The following is a 16,703-nucleotide window of genomic DNA, read 5'->3' as shown; positions in this document are numbered from 1 at the left end:
AATGCAGCAGTGTTTGCCGTTTGCAAAGCGCCGCCGCTCATATCAGCTCGTCTCTAGGTGAGGGAACGCTTACTGCAAGCGCAAATCACGATACTTTGCAGCAGGTAGTCAGTATTTCTGATCGACGCTGCATAGTTTCGAATGTTTTGCACGAGAAGGTTGTTTCCACTGTACGGGAAAGTAAAACCTCGAACGACGGGAAATATTAACAAATGCCCTTTGTGGCGCCACCTATTGAGCAAAAAACACGGAAGCATTCATAATGTTCTCAGGCATGACATCGTTTGGAACCTCAAAGGCTATGCCCAGCTTAATTGGCTAAGAATCCGACAATGGATCTCTGAAACAGCGCAATGTTGAAGTAGTTTGTTGTGGAAGCGTAGTTACCCAGATCCTTAGCAAATACCTGTACCAATTGGGAGCGATAGTATTAAACAGTGCAGAAGAATGACTTCACTCATCCTAAGAGGCTGGTTTTTGCCTTCAAGGTGGTGCCATTTTCAATCGTGTATGTGAAAAGAAATCTCCCGACACGTCCGTTCGTGCCGACACTGCGCTGGCACAGCCGCTAGAGATCCGTCTACAGATCAGTGCAGTGTGAAAGGGTCGCCGACAGGACGGAAAACGCTGTTGCAAACAGTCAGCAGACCAAAATCCCTTTCGTGTTGGCCTAGTGCGAACTAGCTTCAAGTGAACACTAAATGACTTTGATAAACGTAGCCTTTATAGAGACTCGTATATGGCTGGCAATCACAAGTACCTGTCCTTTGTCCTCTCCATGTGGAGCACATGGTGTACCCAGGTGCAATATATGCAGTTTGCTGTCACTTTTAGCCCCCTGGTTTATAGATTCAAAGCATGAGAACGAAATTAGTACATGCAAACTTGACTTCGTTTATACCAGTATTGTTCCTTGTGATCGTTCATAGAACTGTGTACTGTTTTCTTGGTAATTTGAGTTTATTTATCAAATTATTCATATTACATATGCGAAATGGTTGATTCGCAGAGAGTTAAGGAAAATCTTATATTTTGATAATGTCTTAGGAGCACAGGGTTAATGGCCGCATTGTCCATGCGAACGTGAACTTGGCCATCTTCACTAAACATCAAAAACTGTTGAACGCACCATACACCTTCCATTGCAACGAGTTCGCCTTCTATGCTCAACGAAAAGGAACCTGATCAATAATGCGACCAGGCCAAGCATGTATTCAAAATCTGCAGCTTACTATTGCAGATTTTTTACGCCAATTGTGAATACGCCAATTGTGAACGCCATTTGTGAACCTCGTTCTTGAGCGCCTGCCTCCACTACGGGATGTTGTGGATACATTGGCTCTTTTTGTAGTAAGTATAGGTTTCTCATAAATACAAGTTAACACACCCATTTAAAGTGACGCACAAGTTGCGCTTGACAGAGCATTTATACTTTCCACAGCTAAATGGCCAATATAGATCAGCTTACAGTAACACCGAGAAAACATTTTTGTCTGAAACTGTGCACGTTTTCAATTATTTCGCAATGATCACATAGCTTTTAATACCAAAGCGCATGTTTTTCAAAGTTTATGAGTAAAAATATCGCACTCTACCTTTTCGGCATGCCGGATGGTGATTTCGGTTTGCGAGTTTGTTTTTGCAAACTGAAAATTACAGATTGATAAATTGATGACCTTTGTCTCTGCTCAGTGAAAAGGGCACTTCTCAGCAGACACTTTGCGATAATTTCAATGCCTCGGCTCGGATGTCCTTCCAGAGATTCATAAATACTGACATCGGCTCTACCTCCCTGATCCTAGCTTCCATGCGTCGAAGCAGCTCTGGCGTGAAGTGTTCTTTCCACCCTCCGACTTTGGCTGTTCGTACTAAACCGTATTTCGTTTGATCCCCTTCGTAGCCTTGCTTGCAGGTTACCGTGCTTCGATCAAACACCTTTTTCCAGTGAGGGCTGCGACTTTTGCGAAAGTCAACGACCACGACACTTCGCATGTGTTCAGGCTTGGAGCACTCCAGCATCATGTCAAGCAGTGTTTCATTTTCTAATAAAGCTCGCCCATAGTGCTCTCCCACAAAGTGCGCTACCTTGATAATCACGTCACGAGTGTCCTTCTTCATTTCTTCGTAAGTCACGAAGAGCACGTTCGGTTGCTGCCTTAGGTTGTAAGCCGATGCCACGTGTTCGAAGTAGTCACCGTACCCAAAGTTGCCGCTGACAAACACGTTAACAAATTCTTCGAAAGTGGCATCCTGGTACTCGTATGAGCTGAGGTTGGTAACCATGTGGTACATTGAAACGCACACGTCCCACGGATTGCGGGCAACGTAAATGTACTTTCCCTCTTCGCTGATATTGCCCTCACTCAAGGGCAAGTGCGTGGCAAATGTTCTCACGGGCAGAGATGACTTCCAGCCCTTTATATCCATATATTCGATAAAGCGGTAGTCCTTAGCAAACTCTTCGTGCGTGGTCATTGGCTCACCCTCTCTCAGAATAAGCTGCACAATGTACATCATCCAATGTGTACCGCTCTTCGGAAACGTTGACTGCACGACATCTCCCTTTTGCGCTCGAAACTTCAGGTTTTCTCGTAGCACCTCTGGAACTATGCCTGCACACCTAGGCACTCCATCTATTACTTGGTGCAATGGCTTTCGAAGCTCCATGCTTTGTAGCTCCCTGAAAAAGGGAAATGTATAATTAGAAACAATGCAGTGGGTATATTTTGAGAAAAGTTTAGTTTTGGTTGGGATGTCTGTTCGTAGGAAGTCAGACCGGAATAACGTGTTAACCAAACATTTAAAATTTTCCAACATTTCCACTGACCGCAACGCGCGTAAAAGCTAAAACTTTTGCATGTTAGGATCAGTAATAAAGTATTCACTTTCTACATTATCTTCTTCGTTGTCATCTTAAAAACGCTTCTAATCTATCACAATTATTGCAGATGCTCGGTGCGGGATGCGGCAGATCAGCACTCTGAAGGCCAAATCTTCCACTGTGTGTTGAAACATATTTTTTCCGCGATGTCGGGCCTACAGGGCTCAAAATTACCTGTGCATGCGTTTTTCGTGAGGCAACCTACACTACTTTACATGCACTGTTGTTGCTCAATTAAGATTCGTTCTTACGCGTTATACATGAGGGACACAAAGGCCCATCTTGAAATTGGAGGCGTGCCGGTTAAAATAAAATGAATCATCATCTTTGAACTACTAGACAACTTCACTCTCGAAACATCCTAATTCTTTTTATCTTGTGTCGTTCAGCATCAGCACTTCACGATGAGCGATATTTTGGTGCTTTATGTTGCCACCTATACGCAGAAAAAAGGCAACATAGAAAGAACTCTCAGCTCTGAAGGTTCTAGCATTCTCTAACACAACTATGCACTCATATGCCAGAATGCGTCTAAATTTATAATGGGCGCGGTACGTCCGTTTGAAGCTGTAATAGTTTAGTTTTTTTTAACTGCACAGCTTGAAGAAAAATTTGGAGGACACCTAAACTTCGCATTTAGGAGTGGAACGCGATAGCATTCACAGATCCCTGACTGCTTCTGACGCTTGCCGGCAACTGCAGCGTATTTAACCGTAATGCTTATCGGAAAACGCTCGCGCCGAACGCTATGCGCGAAGGTGGGGTGTCTGGTAGAAAAGCGGCCTCTTGTTGGGCCGCGATGTTTCGGAGGCGAGAGCCATGTGCAAGTGTTTCAAGGAAGAGGACGCGCCGCTATATCAATTCCGAGATGTTTACGTGCCAGCGTGCGCAAATGGCGGACGCCGTCTCCTGCCTATGCATCGTAGAGACGCTGTAAAAAGGGTTTGTTTGAGGCTTCGCGGAACAAAATCATGCCTCCTCGTATATGCGATTTACAATGCGAAAGCTGTCATGTGTGTGGGCTGTTCGCAAGTCGTATATACGATTTTTCCACGTATTTTAGCTAGAGTAATTCAATTAGTTCAGTTAATTTCTTGCGCCACATGAAAGGCCTGGGTATACGTGATTTGAATATCTTTTTGGCGAACGCCGGATTTTCTACGACACGGGCTCCTTAACGCTACTCCGTTAAAATTAGTCACCATTCCATGGGACGGGTCTTTCTGGGCGCTAAGCTTCTACACCCATATCTTTATCACTTTTCTAGCAAATTTATTGCGGGATATAAACTTTCTGTCGGGGACAGGATATGAACATCTATGTTATAGTCACCTAATATGCCTATGATCGCAACTTTTACCTCAGCGCTTTCTTTATGGTGTCGGAACCTTCAATTTTCAGTAAACAAAAAGGTGACGGTAACTTTCATCACCATTATCATGAGCCTATTTTATGTCCACTGCAGGAGAGAGAGAGAGAGAGAGATGTGGCTCTTGTGGGGAAAGGAGGAAAGGCTTGCACTATCTTCTGCAACCCATGCAGGAGCATGGCTCAGCGCTAGTAGGGTGGAGGAGATGGGAGTACAGGAGAGAGAGGTTACGAGGGAGGAAGGCAGAGGGTCGTCCTAGCAGCATCAGAGCAGCCCGGCCGGGAGGGCCCAGTGAGTTCGACCGGAGGAGTAGGCTGGTGATAGACCGTATAGGAGGTGCCGGACGAAGGCCCCTCCCTGCGATTTCCAATTACTCCTCTCCTGCGCCAGACGATTCTAGCTAGCGCCTGCGAATTTAATTTCATCACCCCACCAAGTCTTCTGCCCAAATGGACTGAGTTTTCGTTCTCTAGGCACCCATTTAGTACTCTTAATCATGCACCGGTTATGTAACCTACGCAATAGATGACCTGTGCAGCTCCATTTTGGTCTCCTAGTTTCAATTTGAATGTTGGCTATTCTCGTTTGCTCTCTGGTCCACACCGCGTTCTTCCTGTGCTTTAATGTTACGTCTCACAAGCTTCTTTCCATCGCTCTTTGTGTCCACTTTAACTTGGTCTCCAGCTTCCTTGTCAGCCACCTAATGTCTGCCCCGTATGTTAGCATCGGTAGAATTGACTCATTCTGCACTTCTATTTTCAATGATGATAGTAAGCTTCCAGTCCGTACCTGACAATGACTACCGTATGCGCTCCAAGCCATTTTTATTCTTCTGTAAAATTCCTTTTCATGATCAGGATCCCCTTTGAGTAATAGACCTAGGTAAACGTCCTCCGTCATATAATCTAGAGGCTGACTGGTGATATTGATCTCTTGTTCCCTTGCCCGGCTGTTGGTCACTACCTTTGTCTTCGGCACATTATTCTTCAGTCCCACTTTTACCCTCTCTGTTAAGGTCCTCAATCAATTCTTGTAACTTGTGGCTGAACTGGACAGTGTCATCTGCAAACGGAAGGTTGCTGAGGTAATCATAGTTGATCCTCACTCCTAAGCCTTCTAAGTTTATTAGCTTGAATACTTCTTCGAAGCATGTAGTGAATGGCATTAGAGAGATGGTGTCTCCTTGTCTGACCCCTTTCTTTTATAGGTATCTTCCCGATTGCGGAGAATTAAGGAAGCTGGGGAATCTCTGCAGATATTCTCCAAGATATTTACCTAAGCGTCCCGTACTCCTGAATAACGTAATGCCTTTATCGCTGCTGGGATCTTTGCTGCATCAAATGATTTGACATTATCTATGAAAGCTATATATAGTAGCTGACTGCACTCCACGGACTTCTAGTTTACGTCATTGGTGGCATGGGTTTCATCCATTGTAGAGTATCCCTTCCTGAAGCCAGCCTGTTGTTTTTGTTGACTAAACTCCAGTGTTGCCCTTATTCTATTGCAAATTATCTTGGTGGATATTTTATACAATACTGGAAGTAATCTCATGGGCATATAATTGCTCAACTCATTAATTCTCCCTTTTTGAGGATTAGTGTAATATTGGCATATACATACAGTATATATTTTCCAAGATGGTTACGTGAGCCTCCTGTGCTCTCTCATTACGTAATGCCCCTGACAGATTTCTACATCAAGATTAGTCCTGCGTATTCGTAAAGTATTCTCAAAGTTCTCACCGAGAGTGAAACGAAGACCCTTAATTTTTAAGTTCATTGCTCTACGGTAGTGCATCACGTCCACAACGTTTTTCTTTGTAGCGACAAGTTCTTGCTTTAGTTGTAAGCTTTCTTTTCTGAGTTGATCAAAGTCGTCTTTTAAAGGCTTGAGATCTGAGCAAGCACTTTCAAGCTTGGACGTGTAATTGTCGAAGGAACTCCTAATATACACAGTGGCTGCCTTGATGTCATCAATGTATTTAGTGATTGTTTTAATTTTTTCGAGCTGACATTACACGTCTTGAAGAACCTTTGCAAATTCCTTGATTGCGCTACGTGCCTCATCTCCGATTTTAGTACCAGAGCAGCGAACGTCTTAGATTAGGTAAGCCACTGAATGCACCAAAGTTACACACCTGAAAGCTAGTGAACGGTGTTTCACCTGCGCAGTTGCGTGCTTTTCCTACTGTGTCCCAACTGCTCGGTGCCGAGGTAAGTCCGCCGCCTTGTTTTTGTTGCTGTAGCTCCAAAGGTGTGAGGCGCAGCGCTGTGCTTTAGTCAGCAGGCTTGAAGGGGCGTCGTCCAGGCTGTCCAAGTAATCACGGTGTTGATCTGAATGATGGGGCACGGCGTTTTAACAGCACAGTTCCACGCGTGCTTTTCCCACTGAATCGCCGACTGCTATGCGGCAAGGTGGTTCCGTCCTCTTGCTTTTATAGCTGTAGCTCCGACGGTGCGCAAGCGCAGCGTTGTCCTTCAGTCAGTTAAGGGGCGTCATCGAAGCTGTCCACGTAACCACACTGTTGATCTGAAAGACGGGGAAAGGCATTTAAGAGTGCAGTTACATGCGTGTTTTTCCCACTGAGTGGCTCGCTGCTCTGTCAAGACAGGTCAATTGGGAGGAGGCCAAATGAAGGTTAGGGGTGGAAGAAGTTGAAATTTAGGGGTGCTAATTGAAGTTTGTGGATGGGCCAGCTTGAATTATAGGGGTAGCTCAACTTGAAGTTCCGAAGTGTGCCAATTTATAATTAGGAGTCAGGCAGCTTGAAATTTAGAAGTGGCCCAGCTGAAATTTGGGGATGCACCAAGTTGAAAAGTAGGAGGGCACCAACTGGAATTTTGCGGTGCGCCAACTTGAAATTTGGACATGGCCGAACCTAAGTTTGTGTGTGGTCGATCTTAAAGCATGAATTGGCCAACTTAAATTTGGGAGTACGTCCACTTGAAGTTTGCGGGTGGGCCAACTGACATTTACGGATGCGCCAACGTTATATATGGGGGTGGGACTTAAATATGGCCATGGGCCAGCTTAATTTGGGGTGGACCAACATTAAATTAAGGTGTGGGCGAACTTGAAATTTAGGAGCGGGCCAACTTAAATTTAGGGATGGGCCAATGTGAAGTATGGGGGTGGGTGAACTTCAATGTGGGGGTTTACCAAATTTATATATAGGGTGGGGGACACAAGTAAAATTTGGGGGCGGGCTAACATGAAATGTAGAGGAGTGCCAAATTGAAATTTAAGGGTGGGCCAGCTAAAATTTAGGGATCGGCTAACTTTAAATATTGGTATGGTGTAATCTAAATGTGGGAATAGGCCAACCTAAATTTGGGGTTAGGTCCATCTAAAATATGGGGGTGGCCCAACATAAATTTACCGGTGGGCCAAATTTAAATATAGGGGTGGACCAACTTAAGTGTGCTCATACATACCTAGACAACTCAGTAGAGTTCCTGCGTACTTTTTCTCTTTGCAGTATGGAACGCAAGCACTGCGAGTACTAAAATAAAGTACTGCGATACTCCAGTACTTTATTGAGTATTGTGATATTTTAAATGTAGTAAGTGCTTAGAGACAGTTATGAAATTTGATCTATGTATGCTGGGTACTGTATGCCAAGTCACCAGTGTATTCGCACAACTGTGGCCTGTGGCATCTTCAGTTGTTTGACGTATTCGATATAAGGGCCAAATCTACCAAAGGTGGTGCCACCATTCGGGGGCATACAAAAGAAAGAAGGCTGCATGACGTAACTAAGTGTCATAACGCAACAATGAGTATAGCCTGTGATCCACGTGGCCTAACTTGCTATCAACAAACACCAACTAGTGCCAAAAGATTTTCCCTCTACACAACACACTCCACATTGTGCACAGACAAGCAGACCAAACATACGTGCTTCTCTTGCACTCCCCTCACCTTCACGTCAGAGCCCAAGCCCCTGGCTAGAGTTGGTGTTTTATGGTAGGTCTCTGCAATTGTCAGAACACCACGGATCTTTATAACAAGTTTTTTGTGACTACCATAGGTAACTTACATGCCAAGGGTTGAACTTCGTAGCGTTGTAGGCGAGTAGCGACAAAGTGCAGCGTTCGTCAGTGATTCGCGTAAATAGATTACAAGTATTCTTAGATAAGGAAACGTAATTTGATCCGTGTAAGGTGGTTGCGTTAGCTAAAGGAAATTTGCTGCTGTGGAAGTCTGCTGAAGGACAACCCTACTATGGAAGTGTTACAGCAACGCTTTTTATTGTGAACATTCAAAAGCAGTTTTTGCTTCAGCTCGGATATCCTTCGAGAGGTACATGAAAGAAGATTTCAGTTCTGCCTCAAGGATCTGCTTCTCCATTTGCTATAGTAGGTGAGGTGTAAAGAACTCCTTCCAACCTCCTATCTTGGCTTTTCTCACTAATGCGTACCAATTCTCGTCTCCTTCGCACCATTCCTTGCAGGTAGCATGTGTTTGTCTGATCACCTCGTCCCAGGGAAGGTTCGGGCTGCCATTCAGATTATTCACGATCACGCTTCGCATGTAATCTGGTTGTGACCTCTGCAGGAGCCCTTGAAGCAGAATTTCGTCATCTGCAACAGCACGGCCATACCCTCTCCCAAAAGATATGACAGTCTCAATACGACCTTTCGCGTGTTCTTCAACTTTTCGTAGGTTACGAAGAACACATTCCGCTGTTCCCTGAGAGCGTAACCCGATGCTACGTGGTCGAAATAGTCCGCGAAACTGAAGTTGCCATTCACAAAACTGTCAACAAACTCTTCGAACGTGCCATCGTGGAAATCAAAAATACTCAAATTGCTCGCCGTGTGGTAGAATGAGACTCATACATCCCACGGATGGCGGGTGATGTATACGTACTTTCCTTCTTCTGTCATAGCGGTTCTGTCCACGGTAAGGTGTGTAGAAAATGTTCTAATTGACAGTGACGAGTTCCATTCCTTGATGTCCGTGTACTCCAGGAAACGCCATTCTTTACTGAACTCGTCGTGTATGGTTATCGGTTGTCCTTTCCTCAGTAGGAGCTGCGTGATGCACAATCGCGGACAGATTAAAATGCACCACAACTCAGGGCGGCCGGAGCTGCTGCGGAGCCTCACCACGACACTGCTATCGCGCTTCGTGCGCTCATGACGAGAGTACCCCGAGTGAGGTCAAACTTCTCCTCCACACCCCCGCTCTCGCGCTGGTGCTTGCCATGCTTGATAAATTTCTAGTGCAGCGTTCGGCTGTTCTGCTGCCGCTGACGGCAGGGATGAAAAGGGGCGTGAATCGCCAGTAGTTCAGCACTTTGCGTTGTCGCGCAGTAGCGCACGGCCGCAGGCCATCAAACCGGGGCAGTGTGGAGGAACCAGAACACGACGTTTACATTTTTGCTCGGCAATCTGCAGTCGCGGACACAATAAAATGAAGCGTGGCTTCGATTAAGAAAGGTGGAGCAGCGCCAACTAGTGTAAAAGGCGCACAAGGTCGAGACATCGGCTCTCGCATGCGCATCCTTCTTAGCTCGCAATCTCCAAGCCTTTAGCATCGGCTTAGCGCTCTTGACTCGTTGGTAGCAGAGTGAGATGACGCCGCTTCAAGGGGCGGCTTCTGTGAATCGCGCCCATTCGTCGCCCACGCGCTGTCTCTCGTGACCTGCCGATTATTGAAGCATTTCAGCCACACTTCGCTCCGTCTGCAACGTGCCACATGAAAGAAATTGTCTGCGCCAGCCAATATATCGCGAATTCAAAACACGTATAGAACTGCCCTCAAATTTCGCCTTAGGGAGTATCGTAATCGTCGGTGGATATTCATATATATTTTTGTGTTATCGCAGCCAGTTCAGCCAGGCCCTTTTGCTTATCTATGAGCCTCCGGGAGTGAATAATTTTGATTAGGTGCTTGCTGGCATACGACGCTGCATTTAGACTCAAGATTCTCGCGTGCGACATGAAACACAGCAAGTAAGCAGCCGGCCATAACTTCGGCGTCGACAAAATTTGCATACGTCGGCGCCTGATGCAGAAAGGGGACCTTGCCGCAACAAGAAAATTGAAAAAGCGTTCCATGGGAAAGAGCGCAAGTTTCCAGAAGTTGTTACACGAATAGTGTAAGCGCCGCACATTGCCATGATCACGAAAAGAAATTGCAGCCTTTACACGAGTGAATACAGTATACGAAAGCAAGGAAGTGGCGGGAACACCTCGGAAAAGTTTCACCGTGCGCTATCGACGGCATCTTTGTAATCTCTGAACAGTTGCCACTAGAGCAACGGCGCAGTCTGTAATCACCTCCATCCACTTGCGAGCAACCGCTTGGATATTGTCAATGTAGAGGAGATCGCGGTGGCCGGCACATGTGTGTTAGAACCTGCGATGCTGTACACAAATGTCGTACACAAAGGATAACCTTACCTCCCGAAGTCAAGCAACAGTGACAATACGAAAAGCATTCAGAAAAAAAACTACCTTTAGACAACTATGAGTAATGCAGAGTGCTTGATGACAGGTACCACCTATCCGCCGATAGGGACCGCTACAAAACAACAGAAATGAGTTCCGAACACACGCGTATTGCTTTGGCTACACATGTCTATCTTTTTCACGATTACTTCTCCATGCATCCAAATGCTATAGCGATAAGGTAACAACTATTCACGAAAATTGCAGGCTCTTGACCTAATTTTTTGTGTTTGTAGATTGGTATTTGTCTTCGCAGTCGGTGAGTCCTGATAGTGTAAATTAGGTTCCTTTATCAGAATACTGCATCTGTCTTTGCCACAGTAATAAGCAGCGCCACCGAAGTGACCAATTCAAAAAAAATGCCGCAGATGTCAGGTCGACCGCTTAGTGCAGCGGCGAGTAAAAGTAACTTCAAACGAGAAATAGAAACAAATGCACATTTCTAGACATGTTCTTTATGAGAGAACATTCAGAACATGCAGCTAGCCTAATGCGATAACAGAACCAATATTTTGGAGGCAACCATTGAGCAAAAAGAAATAATAATTACTGCTCACCTTCTTTTCCCTCATTTGCAGGAATATTCAAAGGGAACGTCTGCCCGGTTCTTCGTTTGAAATGCGCTTGAAACTCCTAGGGATGTGAAGTAATGTCGCTTTTTCTTCGGTACTTCAAGCAATAGTCGTTCCCTTCTTGTTATGAATGGCCTAGCTTCTGATACTTCAGTTCAAGGAAATGATTCACGCGAGTGTCCTGCCAGCGGCTGATCGGCAGGATTATAGCGGACGGCTGCGTAGCTCACGACGTCTTTTCTCCAAGTGCCAAAGTCACGAGCAATGTGGTTATCATTGTGTCGGGCTCTCAGAGTGTGCTCTTGAGGGCGATAGTGCGACAGGCTTATTTGTTCCGGTGCGTTGTCAAACCTTGCCTCGCGATTTCTTGGCTGATAAGATACTCAAACACACTCATGCACGTAGGGCGAAACAAAAAAGAAAGCAGATTCAGTGATCTCCATGGGACTCATGGAGCAAGCGCCATCATCTCCATGGGACTCACAGCAAGCGCCATCATCGTTGCTGCTGTGCCCTGAAAATACGATTAGTAAATTCAAAGAACGTAGTCCTTTAAGAAGCAGCTAAGAACCTTCGTTAGCGAGAAAGAACAATGGAATTAAACATTTTGGTGCACAATAACCGTAGAACCCGATATTATAGTACAGAAGATTGCCACATCGACTGCATCCCACGTAGCGAGATTTTTCTGACGCATGGAGGAGGGAATGCAGAGCTTATTGAATGTTATCACGACTGACATCTAACGCAAAATTCACTGAACGCCTAAGATAGTTAGTCGATGACATTAAACGTTAACATTCATGAGCAGGACATAAGAAAATGGTAAAGTTGGCTGGTTGTCTATTCCTCACTGAAATGGTGCAATCCACTCGCAAGAACCGGCCACGAATAGGCTCGCGCAGCGGTTCATAAAATATTACACATTTTGAGAATTTTAAATTCAATGAGTACTGGCAACCTTACATGCGAAATTAAGCGTTATCTTGTACAGGTATGTAGTCTATATAGTATCTGCACATTACCGACAATAAGACTGTCAATCACAAAAGAAAGACGACACAGAAATTTTACCATGTAGTTCTTTTTGCTTTACAGGAGAAATTGCCGAGAGCTTCACAAACGTGCGTTTCACTAAAACCCAGTTCGGTAGCGCCAAAGTAAAGGACCATCGGAAGAAGTCCTCTCCAGGGCGATAGATTATTCGTTTTGCTTGCTGTTGTTGGCTCAAAACGTCTTCGTACGATGAACGCCACGTCATCATCTTTCATGACGCTAGTGCCTGCTTTGGCATCGGAGATGGATGCAGAAAATGGATGGATGGATGGATGGATGGATGGATGGATGGATGGATGCATGGATGGATGGATGGATGGATGGATGGATGCAAAACTTTAATAGATGCAAAAAAGGCACCAGTAATTTCCAAATGGCAGCTGACGTGATAGCGTGACTTCTAGTACTGGTGTGCTAGCGTTATTGGCACTCCCTCCATGTTTTGTGCAGGAGATTGATCATTACAAAGGAGGCAGCACTCTCACGCTTCTGTGGCATTGAGAGGAGGCACTTGAGACAAACTTGATAGAAGGTAGCATTGCTTTTCTCGGGCTTTAGGCCATTTAGGCGAACGAGTGAGCCCCAGCCTGTCTGCCTGAGAATTAACCGCGTGTCTACTTGGACTATCAGCCTTTTATCAGTGCTGCTCTTGCGTTTTACCCTATAAATGTTCGAATATGGAAATTTTCAAATCGGTTTGAATACATACACCTCAGCAATACGACCTCTGAATGTCGAATTCAATATCAAGCAATATTTTTCATTACTTCAGAAAAAATACACCTGTGCATGAAGAACACCTTGTAAAAAACAAAAAAACAGAAATACACGATACCTGGTTTACGATTTTTGATACACATTCATGTAATACCGTTCGCAAATGGACGTCCGGTTATTTCAGCACCTTCTGAGAGGTGCAACTGCATTCATTTATGTGTGACGCATGACAATTACACTAATAAAACAATGCAAAAGAACGACTCAGACGCAAGCGGAGCGTTGTGTTCAAGGAGAGAAGTCTGATTCCACAGCGCCGCACATTGCTTTAAAAAGATGCGAAAGTTATGTGACTGGCCAATCATACACTGCTTTGGCTGTATGGGGAAACATTTGTACGAAGTCTGCCTGTAAGTGCGACACTCTTACTGCATGATTAGAAATTACGGAACTGGAGTTACCTGCCGCCTGATTTCGCTCACCAAGTGGCGTGTACGCTCAACAATAGCGGTTCACCTTCGGCAGAATTAGTTGGAAAAAATCTCATTTGCATTGCCATCTCCCTCTCCTTCGACACTGCAATGCAGCTTGTTATAACTTTCAATTGAACAGAAACGAGTATTCGACCATTTCTAATAAGGAGATGAGACAATCGCACACAATCTACGCGTCTACCTGCGCCATGTTGCCGAGAAGCAAGCGATGTGTGGAGTCCCTTGAGAGACCGGATACTCTCACATTATCAGAACAAAGAATTTTCTGTCAATGATTTCAGGGGAACTGCCCGCGGAATGCTACACCTCAATTTCTGCAGTTCCTGAGGGCCGTGATTGGCTGCGAGTAGTGAGCGGTGACGGAGAATGATAGAGATTAAGAACGCTATCTTAGAAATGAAGTTTCATTGGGATTAAACCTGACATACATATTTGGTAAGAACAACAGCATAAATAATAAAAAATACCAGGTAAGAAACGTGTAGGCTGGGACGCAGCGACAGAGGGCTATGAGCGCTAGGGTAAAGAAAGGGCGCAACCAAATATACAAATTACATTTACAGCGTTAGACTTATAAGTTGCATTTATGCGTGGATATGCAAAAGTATCGTTATGCAATCGGGTTTGCAAATTTGCGATTGTGATCGCTCCGTCTGTTTGTCCTCTAAGTGCAGTGGAGCAGCAGACCCCCGTACCTGTGGCACTGGGAACTGCCCTACGCTGCTTGAACCCGCCGCACTCGCAGATGGTTGAAGCTCGGGTGCTTGCGCCAATCTCCGGCGCTTGCGCTCTCTGTGGAGACGGACGCGTTCTGCTCTGATCGAAGGGGCTGCGTATCCCTCTGTCTTGCTGCCCGGTTACCTTCACGCTATTTCTGGACTGTACACGTGTCGAGTGCAAGAGCACCATAGCGAAGCAAGCGTGAAATGTCTGCACCAAATAGTAGAGATTTAGGCTTGGTAACTTGTGATGATCGCCAGCTTGATTTAGATGGATTGCACCTACCATGAAAGAGCCTTGCCAGAACAAAACGCTCCAGCAGGGATCAACCATAGTACTGCCGAGGTTGGCCAAATTTACCTCCGAGCGCATCACGCGTGCCGAAACCCATGTATAATCGAGTAAGGACTTCTTGCCTTTAGGCAGTGATGCCAAAGTAAAGCGCCGTGAACAGTGCGGTTTCAGATGTACAGTGTATTTGCTATTTTATCGTTTTTCGAATTTGTTTTGCATTGTACTTCCTTGAATTTGCATGCATTTTTTCCAACGTTTGCCAGTGTTCCTTTTTTTTCCAATGTACAAACTTATTTGTTGTTCCTACTATGTAGTTGCCTTTTCTGCTCTAAATATTTGTTATTTTTGTGTAAACCCCCTACCCAATGCTTCTCCCAGCCTGTAGGGTAAACTGAATAAATGAAGTGTTCTATGTTTACATTACACAACGTTTTCGAAAGCGGCCCACTATGCTGACCGAAATGAAGGACGCTTTAAACACACGAAAATAGAACAAAAACACAGTGGCACACCATTGTGAGTCAGTTAAAGTGAACATTTGCAATAGAAGGTATGAGGAACTGTCAAGGAACTACATGCCTGCCTTTGCCAGAGCGATAGACGCTGGCTAGCAGATGTTCTTTGGAGTTTAAGGAGCCAGTGCGATTCAATAATTTCCCGCGGGAATCATGAATACGATTCCCACTCGTGCTCTTGCCATTTTCATACAGTTGCTTGGATTCAAGGGCTTACATAATATTACCTGTCAAACACAAAGCGCAAGAAAACTATGAATCTACATAGTGGTCGTTAAAAAGGCTGCCTACTACCCTTATTACCCTGTTTGATCCGCACCGATGGCACCGGCTGTTGGAATCTCAGCGCTGCCACCAGCTGTTGGAACCTCAGTGCTGACACCCGTTGTTGCAACCGGACCGTTGGCGCCCGTTGTTGCGAATGGGTCGCAAGCCCCAAGGGTAGCGTTGGCCTGGCGGCCTGGGGCACACTGGAAGCATCCGAAGGTCCCAGCAAAGTATGAGGCGACTGCTAACAGAACAACTTGTTTATTCTAGCATCGCAAAGAGCAGGCGGTCAGGTCGACCGAAGTAGAGAGACGGGAGAGCACGTTACTCAACAGAAGAAATCGGAGCCTCTCTCCTGGCGTCCGGGGGCAGCTGCTCTTATACTCTTGGCGTAGCGGGCAAGAAGGAAGGTCACGAGATGACACCACGTGACAGCGAGGCACGGACGGACTGAAAGACATGTAGAGACAAGGAGGTGACGCATCAGCCGGGCCGGCGCCGTTCAGACCTCCTCGCTTCACACTGGGGGAGTTCCTCTCCCCAGCTGCCGCGCTTTGACAAGCGTGGGCACACACACACACACGCACACACGAAGACACGTGGCACTGAAACATGCCGGGACGCGCTCGACGGGGATGCGTCGCGGCCGCTCCGAACGGGCCAAAATGTCCGCCGCTTGGAACGAAGCCCCGGCGTCCGTTGAATCCGCGCCGGCTACAGCGCGCGTCATAGGCGAAACGTAACAGACCGCCCCGCCGGGGGAAGGAGATCCCGATGGTCAGGGGACTGCATCCGCTGTCCGGAGGGATGTCGCTCGATGATGCTCATTACCGAAGTCGGTCGTTCCTCGGCGTTTCTTGAGCGCAGCGCACCGAGAAGGCCTCGTTCTCACGTTCAGGTTCACAGAGGACACTGCAAAGTGACTTCGGGAGAGTTCTCATTTTTCTCTCGTTCTCAGCAAGCGTTAGAACTACGCCGAAACTCAGCCGCTCAGTCAGCAAGCACGGCACAACCCTCACTAAGCCATGCCAGGCTCTTTCCCCTTTAATACTACTGCCTAGTTCCTTACAGTAGTCTAGCAGCACTCAGAACGCGTCCACAAATCGGAAAATTGCACTAGAAAGCACATTATCACTTTGAAACACTACACAAAAGCAATATGTTAAAAATCCTGCCTCAGGAAGAAAAACATCAATAACAAACAATTTTGAGGCTGATTCCCACGTTAGGGGCTTCAACTTAAGCCATCGGCGTTACCGTTGAGACTCCCCTTCTTGTAACGCACCTCAAAGGAATATTGTTGCAAAGCGAGGCTCCAGCGCAGGAGGCGGCCATTTGTGAAAGAGATGGTCTGCAG

The 16,703-nt window shown here is 46.0% G+C and overlaps 1 protein-coding gene across 2 annotated transcripts; it reads right to left on the bottom strand.

The window, feature by feature from the left end:
* Window positions 1-936: 936 nt before the first annotated feature.
* LOC135903199 (3-alpha-hydroxysteroid sulfotransferase-like) lies at window positions 937-11,578 on the bottom strand. Of its 2 annotated transcripts, none has more exons than XM_065433604.2 (3): window positions 11,269-11,578; window positions 6,417-6,782; window positions 937-2,680 (listed from the first exon to the last, which is right to left on the bottom strand). In XM_065433604.2, the coding sequence occupies exon 3, from the start codon at window positions 2,665-2,667 to the stop codon at window positions 1,708-1,710; it is 960 nt and encodes a 319-aa protein (XP_065289676.1). In that variant the 5' UTR covers window positions 2,668-2,680; window positions 6,417-6,782; window positions 11,269-11,578; the 3' UTR covers window positions 937-1,707. The 2 variants fall into 2 exon arrangements, with proteins under 2 accessions (XP_065289676.1, XP_065289675.1); XM_065433603.2 differs by having other exon boundaries at window positions 6,391-6,782; window positions 11,269-11,576.
* Between the last annotated feature and the right edge of the window lie 5,125 nt (window positions 11,579-16,703).

Source organism: Dermacentor albipictus, chromosome 2 (genome assembly GCF_038994185.2).
Source record: "Dermacentor albipictus isolate Rhodes 1998 colony chromosome 2, USDA_Dalb.pri_finalv2, whole genome shotgun sequence".
NCBI lineage: Eukaryota > Metazoa > Arthropoda > Arachnida > Ixodida > Ixodidae > Dermacentor > Dermacentor albipictus.
The sequence above is the reverse complement of the archived record's forward strand: the minus strand, read 5'-3'. Positions and strand labels throughout refer to the sequence as shown.